Source organism: Rhagoletis zephyria, unplaced genomic scaffold, assembly GCF_001687245.7.
Source record: "Rhagoletis zephyria isolate East Lansing unplaced genomic scaffold, Rhagoletis_zephyria_1.1 Rzeph_scaffold_00331, whole genome shotgun sequence".
Classification (NCBI taxonomy): Eukaryota; Metazoa; Arthropoda; class Insecta; order Diptera; family Tephritidae; genus Rhagoletis; species Rhagoletis zephyria.
Window position 1 is genome coordinate 243,381 of NW_016157415.1, and position 10,665 is coordinate 254,045.

At 34.1% G+C, this 10,665-nt stretch overlaps 1 protein-coding gene across 1 annotated transcript; it reads right to left on the reverse strand.

Moving 5' to 3' along the window:
• Nucleotides 1-5,842: 5,842 nt before the first annotated feature.
• CheA7a (Chemosensory protein A 7a) lies at nucleotides 5,843-6,910 on the reverse strand. The gene is made up of 3 exons (XM_017610688.1): nucleotides 6,653-6,910; nucleotides 6,409-6,576; nucleotides 5,843-6,061 (listed from the first exon to the last, which is right to left on the reverse strand). Exons 1-3 carry the CDS (start codon nucleotides 6,881-6,883, stop codon nucleotides 5,918-5,920), a joined length of 543 nt encoding a protein of 180 aa, XP_017466177.1. The 5' UTR covers nucleotides 6,884-6,910; the 3' UTR covers nucleotides 5,843-5,917.
• Nucleotides 6,911-10,665: the final 3,755 nt, after the last annotated feature.

Below are 10,665 nucleotides of genomic sequence, written 5' to 3' on the forward strand. Positions count from 1 at the left end.
AATATTAAATAATGGTTAGAAAAACAATTGTGTATTTTTAATAGAAATCTCTTGAAGATAAGCCGAATTTTTCGTTCGAAAAATATTGATTTTCAAGAATTTTAACCATTTCTACAAAAAATGTTTTTTATGCCATCGTCGCGCTTCGACCGACTTCTAAATATAAAAACCGGTTTGTTTTGTTTTCAGCATACAAGAATCTTACACGGTGAGAGCATTGCCACTTTACTTATTTTGGACCATCCTAATGTACACCCACCAACCCTGCGACCCTTGCAAAGACTTTTGAACCATCCGCGTTATATACTGAGGTGAGCCCAGCTCTACTGACTTTATACGATTTCCCTCGATTTGTATCAAGCAACCGGGTCTAGACCTTTGCGGCGAACATAAGTGCTAACCTACGCCTCTTTTCGATTGCCCTGTGCTAACCTAACTGGAAAACTTCTTTCTGAGGAATTACCCGATTTCCAAATTAATAATCTCCACCAAGAGTAACTTCTAAACAAATTAAGTTATCATCTTGCTTGCACTCAGTTTGTCAAGCGTTAAACTGAGTTAGCCGTCTCCAGCCACGACACAATACTAAGACATTATGGATTGATCCTTTTACCGCAGTGTTAAACCAGTTTAACTAAGCTGTTTTACACAAGAAAATTCTGTGTCCATTCATATCCGCTCTTGGCTCCAAAGGGCAAGGCATTATTAATGATCATTATTATCAATCATTACTCCGCGCATCTCGGAAATTATCTCCTGCCTAATATAGTGAGAAGTTTTAGTTGATTTTACTGCAGACACACCTGAGATATATAGGGAACACTTCTAAAGCAAAAGCCAGACTAATGCAATGAAGGCGAAGATTGCGATCCTTCAGTCGTTCAAACCTAGGCGGGAACAGCAATCGTAACACTGCAAAGAACAAGGCCCCTGGAGTAGACGGAATACCGGCTGAGCTGTTCAGAGCTCATACAATTAAGGAATGGAGGAACACTCCTCGAGAAAAACTTGGACCAATGTTTAAGATCGAGGCTGAGATCCTTCAACTCTAGCAAGGCGAGTTAAGGACTATTATACCGCGTCCGACCGTATACCAGCTTGACCTTTCAAAGCTGGTCGTCAAGGCGTGTTCAACGGCATGTACTACTAGTACTGTGTAAAAGTCTTTCGACTTATCAATGTGGCTTCAGGCCTTCAGATTACCCCATTAACTATATTTCCACATGAAGTCAGTCATCTACAGAAATATAAAAGACACCATGCACGTCTTCTTGCTAATTTTAAGAGCGTTTTTACATCTCTACGATACCATGCCGAAGAGCCAAATAGGGAAGGAGCTTTCTAAGACGTTCTAGCTTAAATAAAGTTCTCTGCAGGCTATTCTAATCTCTCGTTACGCTGGTCTTTTTATTTGCTGCAGAAATGATGAAATTGACAAAGGAATGCTTTGGGCTACTGCTCGGGTGCTATAGTAGAAAACATCCGAGCAGTGAGTTGTAGATATTTAAATTAAGGATGAGATTCAGAGTGATTGCCATTATAAGACTGCAATTTGATGACTATTGATTTTGGGTACCAAATATTGCGGCGCTCTGGAGGCGGTTTCGGTGTGCCATTTCACGCCGAACAGACTGGCATTCTGAGTTTTGGGAGGATTCCCATCCGATGTTAGTAGTGTGCACACGGAAAAGTCCCTAATGGACTCTAGCTCTGGAGCAGAAACCAGCAGCTGCTACAAGAAAAGGGGAACGGAGGGTGTAGTATTCATTTGTTCTGCTAGCCAAGCAGTTATCATGGGCAACTGGGTCAGAGACGTTCAGCGAGATCCGTTGCTGTACGCATATGCATGTAAACCTTACTGAAAGCTTAAAAAAGCTTCCTTCGTGGGATAGGGATAAGAGTACACATTGTAAGGGTGCCACAGCATACGGATACCCAGGGCAACGAATGCTGATGCGTTGACTAGAGCTGCTTCTTCATTTTACAAAATGATGACCCCTTATGTGAGTTTAGAAAACTTAGGAGAAACCAGTCTGGACAGCTTGCTTGAAAAGAGAGAGCCACTTTATGAGTTAAGCTTAGTATCCAGCTGCTCTCAAGAAAACGGTCAAGAAAAAAATTGCCATTATTTCGTGCGTGCGTCCAAAAATTTTTGACATCTGATATTTAACAGCTTGTTGCCTCGCTCTTTCCTCAAAAAGTAATGGAACGGGCATATATTTCTTTTGCACTTTTTCAGAAAAACCTTTATAAAACCGTAGTAGAAAGCATGGCAAATTTCTTGAGGACTGCGCACTTCCTTAAAGAAATTCTACACAAAAAAATTTCTTAGCCATTTCTTGTACGTCATTTTATATAGAGTTTTTGCTTTTCATGCGTGATTTTGAATTAATCAAATCGCAGATCCAAAATTCTAATTGATTTTTGGGTTAAAAGTTGTATCAAATCATAAATAATATAAAATTTATATTTATTACTTGTGGACAAAAAAATAAAAATATATATTTGTGATTTGATTCCACAACGAACTAAAGCATTGTTTTTTGCCACTAGAAAATATTTTTTTTTTATGTAAGGCAAGCAAGTTCTCCAGTTTTTTTCCAATGCAAATCAAATCACAAATAAAATCATAAATAAATTTTATTTCTAATTTGGTCGACGATTGAAATCACAAAAAATTATATTTTTTATTTGGTCGATGATTCAAATCAAATCAAAAATTATTTGAAATCAGGCAACCTTACCGAAACAAAATATGGAAAAATATCGGAGTTGATTTTTTTTTTTTTTAATAATTTCTAAAGTTCGGGTTCACAGTTTTAATTTACTTAACTTTTAATATTTTTTCCGGCATAAACTTACTTTAAAAATGTTTAATTTTTTTCTTTTTTAACAGGTAAATAAAAACACACGGTTTTAAGTCGTACACGTCCAGTAACTATGCTTTAACTTACCATTTGTGTAAAATTGAGCGCTACAAAGTGAGGACAAAAATTATGATTTCTTAACAAATAAAAAAGTGGATCAATTCATCTTACTCTGACGGCTTACAGCTTCAACATTTTTTCAATTTTATTATAAAATTCTAGCAAATAAAATCTTAGTTCGAAAATTAGGAATCAAACCGCTTACTTAGTTTTTTCAGTTATTGACATCGCATTTTTGTATTTTTGGCCGCACTCGCAACACTGCGCGTCGTTCCCAACCTGTAGCATAGAAAAGGATGTACGAAGAAAAATATCGACAATTTTAATGATTCGCAAAAAGGTACTTTGCATTTAAGTGTTTATGACATTATGTACATATAAATATATGTATATTCGGACATACATAACTATGGATATACTCAGGCATTCATAACTTGTTATTGCAATAAATAAAGGTAAAAGGAAACTCGTCAAATGTATGTAGGTACACTGGAACATTTACGCGTTTCACAAATTGGTTAAAATATAGACAATTGGTTTCAGGCACTCATATACAGACAGTAATACTTGAAGCCACATATATGCATATTGCATGCAAGCATGTATGCACATTAGGGTGGTCCAAAAATGAATGTGAAAAAGTAAAGTCGGAATTCTATACCGTTTCTACGAAAAATTTTATTTTTCCCATATAAAAATACATGGAAAACTTTGAGCGATTTAAGCGACCTCTAAATATTTTTTGATTTCAAAATAAAATAATGTGGTATACTTTTTTTCGATATAGAACAATCCTAAGGGGCGAGAGCATTACAATTCCGACTTTACTGTTTTTGGACCACCCTAATGCACATACACATATGAAAATGAAAAATTTTAAACAAGTGAACATTTATTTAAAAATATTTATTTCTTTTTATTAAGTTTTTTCGTTGAAATGTTTGTTTTCGTGCTTAATTGCTGATATTTTATCTGTGGATATTAATTTGCATGAATTCAGTATTCGAGCTGTAAAATATTATTGCCAGTATGTATACATATGTGTTATTAAACAGCACATGAACATATTTGCCAGCGTACCCTCATGGGTAGTGTGGCAATGCAATTAAAAAAAAATCGTCGAGTGGCTATTAAATTGTTGGATTGAATGCAAATTAATTGGACTTCTATGAACTGTAAATAATGGACAAACAAAAAATTAAATACAGATATTTACACACACTCACCCACATATGCACATACATATATACATATGCATACCTATGGAAAAAGTTCAATGAAAAAAGCGATAATTGGTGGGCGAAACTGTAAAATTAAATAAACGTCAATGGAAAAGTTTAAGCAGATAAGACTAAATAATTAATGTGAATTAAATTATGTTTTAGGGAATGAAAAAATGTGAGATTTGTTTAGGTAAGAACAAAGTATTTGCGATTGCAGATTCAGGCATAAGAGCCAGCAGTTCGACCACTTTGTCTCAAATCAAGCCCTTATTGTCAACTACTGGTAAAAAGTGAAAACCTTATCACTACTTTTTTACTAATGGTGAAAATATGATTATTCGAACAAATTAAAACAGAAGACTAGATGATAATTATTTCAAGGCAAATAGGCTGCCAACGAATGCAAATATTGGTTTTTCGAAAGTTGAAAATTTCTGGGACTCGTTTTAAAGGTGATATTTGAGGCTATAAAAAATTTACCTAAATCGAAAAATAAAAAAAAATACAGAAGTTTAAAATTTAAGAAATCTTAACTAAAAGAAAAAACAATTTTTTTTTGTACCACTAACTGATGTAAAAAGTTACAGCAATTTTTGAAGTTTTTTTTAAAGATAAGTATGTATATTCGAAATTCGAAAAAAAGGAAACTCTAAATTAAAAAAAATTTAAGTAAAATAAATTTTTTAAGATAATTTCATGGAGAGTTTGTAAGAAATGTTTTTTTTTTCAATATTCAAAAATGAATATCTTTAAACAAAGAAAATTTGAAAATTTTAACATCTTTCAAAATCATTTGGAGGTATTGTAAAAAATTGAGCAAAACATTTTTATAGGTTTTTTAAAATTTCAAAATTTTGCAAATATTTTTATTTTTCCATATTTTAAATATATTTTTTATTTATAGTGCTAAGTACGAGACAGAACCATTTTTTTTAACTCTAATTAGTTTCTTAAATATTCAAAAAAATAATTTTCCAAAGTCCCGAAAATTGTCAAATTTTGAATTTCGCATAACTTTTGAAAATAAGTTTAATTTTTATTTGGGTAGAAGTTCGCTGTATGATAAGATAAAAGTACTGAAATAAAAATTTATCCAAACCAAAAATTATCGATTCCAACCAGTAGTCGTTTGACAAGAAAGCAGAAGAAGAGGTACAGTAGTAAGTGAGGGAACGTTTTTGTCCCTTTAAGCTGACAATAAAAATTGAACTATACCTAGAAAATAAGTCTGCTTTATCGTCTTAGGAACAGGAGGATCCAAAGTGCACATCGGATACTTCTGTGAAAGCCCTAAAGCACTTGATGCGAGCCAAAATGTTTCCAACGACGCATTTTGTGTTCTGATTGGACCTCCTTCATGAGAAGATGATGCCGGAACAATCGAGGCAAGTAGACGGACGAACCAAAGAAATACATAGTCCCAAATATAAGGATTACTTAAAGTGAATGGGATTTCGTAAGTATTTTCTAAACTGGAATAATTCTAAGGTCCAGCTGAAAATAATTGCCAGGAAAAGCAAGGTAACTAACGACAGGCCCAGAGGACGTGCCTCCTGCAGTTTGTTATAATTAATATTCAGAGAAATTTATGTGTTATCAACAAATTCATATAAGATTTATTATATAAAAACTTAGTTGAGCGGCAGAGGAAATTATACTATGTACATACATAAGCATCGACTTAAATTATGGATAAACTACATTGGTGTATATAAAAAATATAAAGCATACGATTGATATGAATTAAGAAAAACTAAGAATCAATATCTACTGGACTGTCACTTCGAATTCCAGTCCCGAAACGGCTTTTTCGCCATTTTTCAAAAGGGCATAAAGTATATAATCGCCACTTGGTACATCTTTTACCAAGAAATCGGTATCGAGTACATATTCATTCCAAGTGTAGGTATTCTGTAAGAAAATTAGTACAAAATATTAAATTCGAAAGCTGTTGCTTGATGTTAAAAGCTAAAAAAACGGCACAAATAACGGTCCACGGTTTTTTAAGTTGCATATTAAATAATTTCTAAATGCAAAACTCTCTTTATTCCCCCACCTTGTGGTAACTCTTTCTTTCAGGCACACACTGGCAACACTTTGAACACAGCTGTTGATTGACATTTTGCTTAAATTTCTCATTTCTATGTATGTCTTCGAGTGCAATTAAAAATAACTGCGTTTTCGTTTAAACGAAGTGGCATATGAACATTTTCCCGAAAATCTTTTTAATCAAAATCTTAACAACTATCAGCACAAACCTTTGGAAACGGACACTGAAACGGATCCGGCAAGTTCGACTTCTTCACCATGCCATTATAGGTGTTCATAAGGCTTTCAACTAGTTGACAGTATGGCTTTTCAATTTGAAACACCATTGGTCCACGGCGTTTATTTTCGCGATCGTATTTGTATACTTGCATGGAAACCTGTCATCAAAAAAGTTTAAGATTTTTTCCTACTATTTATACATAGACTATATAGATAATTCACATAATCACTCACGAGTTGTTCATTGCCTATATTCTGCTTGAGTTCCACATCACCTGTCACACCCATTTCCGTGCGTGATATTTTCTTCAAGCGAATTGTATCCCAAGATATCCAGGAGTCATCGTAGTCCGACATTGGCTGAAAGGAATTCAGTTCGATATTGCGTCCAGCATGCGCGTCCTGCAGGTGAAGTAAGATGAGGACGATTGAGTAAACCAACGCGAGCCGCAAGCGGTAATCCATCTAAGCGGCGTGTGAAACGGTGTTAGGTGAAAACTGAAATAATAGCTAGACGTCAGGGTTTTATAGCCGTCACTGATCCGCTGTTGTGACTATTTGAGACACGCAAATTTTATGTTAACACAAAATTTGGTTGTTGATGGGTATCAAAAATGTTTAAGTGTGGGTGGTATGTAAGTAACACAAAATAAATAGAATCAAATGAAACAAACTAAAATATGTAGAACGAAATAAAAAAAAAGTAGATATAATTTTAGTTTATTTCAATTATTATTTTTCTTATCTCATCCTATTTTAGTTTGTTTCATTTAATTTGTATGGAATTAATAATTTTATCACGTTTATCGACAGTTTGTTATTTTACATAAATACCCCTATTATATTTGTTGCCACAGATTAAATAAATACTACCCCTGAAGATGCTAAGAAAGTTTTAGCGAGATGTCGGCCTGCAAACATAAAAAAATAAGAAATAAAATATGAAATTAAGTGAAACTTTTATTTAAAAACCCAAATAAAATAACACAATCTAAAACAATAAAAACAAAAACAAATTGAGAGAAAAAAAAACCTTTAATAAAACCGCACACTTAAAATAAAGTAAAAAAAAATTAAATTATAAAAATATAGTAACTTAAATAAAATAAAATTTTTCGACAGTTTGTTATGTTAGATCAATAGCTCTGTTATATTTGTTGTCACAGATTAAATAAACACTACCCCTGAAGATGCTAAAAAGTTTAAGCGAGGCGTCGGCCAACAAACATAAAAAAATAAGAAACAAACTATGAAATTAAATAAAACTTTTATTTAAAAAACCAAATAAAATAAAATAATCTAAAACAATAAAAAAAAAAAAAAAATTTTGAGAAAATAAAACCTAAAAAAACCGCACAACTAAAATAATATAAATAAAATAAAAAAATAAAATAAAAGAATAAATGCAGTTCAATAAAATAAATTACCTTGTGTTACATAAAATTGGATTAAATATGTAAAAAATAAGATAAATAAAATAAACAGGGAAATAATGTAAGGTAAATTGACTAATATTACTTAAAAGTAAATTAGATAAAAATATTACTCTACAAAATAATAAAGATATAAAACTTAAATGAAAAAAAAAAAAATAAAACAAAAAAAAAATAAAATAAAAGAAAATGAAATCAAACAAAATAAAATAAATAAAAAAGGAAAATAAAAAATATAAAGTAACGAAATAAAATAAAACGCCAAAATTGAATTTTTGCATTTGAAACAGGTGGCAACTCTCTTCAAAAGCCTAAAAAATATTCCAACCCCCGTTTTTAATGTCCGATTTGCTTCATATTTACAAAGCTTGTTTTAAAAAGATGTTTTTCTATCAACTTATTCTTTTAACGATTTTTTCTTAAAATATAATATTTAGAAAAAATCCAGTTTTGCAATGCCGGGTTTCATTGTGGCTCATTACTTTAAACCCACATTTTTATCACGAATTCAGGAAGAGCGCGAAGTTCTATGTTCAGATTAGATATTATATGTGACATATAATCTGCTATTAGGCTAAGGTAAACCGGGTACTTTTGTGACATAAAAAAGGGAAATAAGACGTTTCTGTGCTGTAGCAAATGTTTTATGGGGCACTTTAAAACACGTTACCTCTCAAGGGCTATTGAAATTGGTATTCATGCGGTGAGACTAGGAATGTCAACTGATCCTTTTGTGTCAGCTGTCAAGAGGAAGATGAAGTGGAATCATCTCCACACTTTCTTTCAGACTGTCCAACCTTCGCTAGGCTAAGATGAAGGTATTTTGGCTCGCACTTCTGAAGAAACACTGAGCTCTCAGAGATCGAAATTAGCCACATTCGAAATTTCGAATCAGCGCGGTGTTAACTTAACCCAACTTAAGCTGTACTTCTTTGAGCCATGAAATAGTTGGTCACATTCTATATGTCGGTCCTGAAGCTGCTGATGACTTTCGGAAATAATGTCTTCGCCCTATAAACCACATGCTTCAAATCTTCGGGTATTGGGAAGCCAAGAGGTAGCTCTTCTGTTCTCTCCGCTAGCTTGTCGGACTTCTATTTGGTTTCTGAACCTTTGGGATGCTTTTGCGTTCAGCCGACTTCGTAGCCGTAAAAGGCTTGTGGTTTGTGATGATGTCCTCACAGGACTTCCGAGTACTAGTAACAAACTGTTTACTCAAAGCTTTCCTCGATATGGACGACTGGCACGACAAGTTTGTTTTCCGTGCAGGCTACCCAAACGCCACTTGCTTGCTACCGACCAGCCATTTGCAGCTGCTGATGCTTGACGCAACGTACTATGTTGTGAACCGTGTGGGCTCCTTTGGAATTTTGAGACTGAGTTTAACGCCATATGCGTCCGCGAACAGTGGAGGATCAGGGGTCATTCGGTGACCGAGTAAAAAGGAAAGGGGGAAAGAATGGCCGGTCCACCTTTACTTCCGCACGTGTACTGGTATACGGGAGGCTTGGAATACCTTGACTGCAAACCGTCACATGGGCCTAGATACGCATGACACCCTGGATTAGCGAGAGGGTCTGGTAAAACAAGGCCGTATGGCGAAGAGTTATGTGAGTGAGGCTATGTATCTTGTATTACTGCCGTGGGGGCTATTATCGCTTCTATAACTAGGCAAGGAAAAAGCTTCGATACTATTCCTTGTTTCAACATTGTGGCAAACACCCCACAACACAATGCTTCTCATTTTTGCTGACCACTAGCTTTTGATTTGGGAGTTTCTTTTCGCCGCTTTTTATTATTGTGCTTCGTCGTACACGATTTTTGTATGACAGATTCTCGTAAACACTCGTCAGCAGCGATGATATTTGGCTCTTTTTTCCGCGATTTCCATGGTCACCAGTATACGGCAGCCCTCCGTCTTCCATGCCAAGTGTTTTGCATATACATTAGGGTGGTCCAAAAAAGCATGTGGAAAAAGTAAAGTCGGGTATTTTTATGCTCTCACCCCCTAGGATTCTTCTATACCGAAAATATATACTTCTACTTTTTACACTGAAATCCAAAAATATTTAGAGGTCGCTCAAAGCGCTCAAAGCTTTCCATGTATTTTATATGGGGAAAAAACAACTTATCGTAGAAATGGTATAGAATTCTTAGAAATCATTATTTTTCGATCGGAAAACTCTGTCTCTCTGCAGGAGATTTCCAGTAATAATGTCCAATCGTTTATTTAACCATTTTGTCATAGTAACTATAATCTATTGGCCCGTCAAAAACTCCCACAAACCCCGAAAAATGCAAGGTGGGTTCGAATAAAAATCGTTTGTAATAAAAACTGGTTAAATATACAATCTCGTGTTACTATTAAAGGTCTCCTGATGAAAACTTGAGTTTTCCGATCGAAACATATATATTTTTTCAAGAATTCTATACTATTTCAAAGAAAAGTTAAAATACATGGAAAACTTTGAGCGCTTTGAGCGACCTCTAAATATTTTTTAATTAAAAAAAAAAAGGGGTACACTCTTTTTCGATAAAGAGGAGTCCTTGGGGGTGAGATCATTAAAATTCCGACTTTACTCTTTTTGGACTACCCTAGTATGTACTTATACTTGTTACAGGACCGGCTAATTTTATCTTTAGTGGTTATCATCAATTCCTTTACCTCCATGGATTGCCGCCAACAACGTTTTTCTTTTTAGAAACGTTCCATCTTCGAGTTTCGTTTTTACGAGAATTTTGTTCTCGAATGGATTAAGCTCGAGTGCCTCTTTGGCTCGTTTCGGTCCTGGGTGATTTCAATGGGGATTGTTG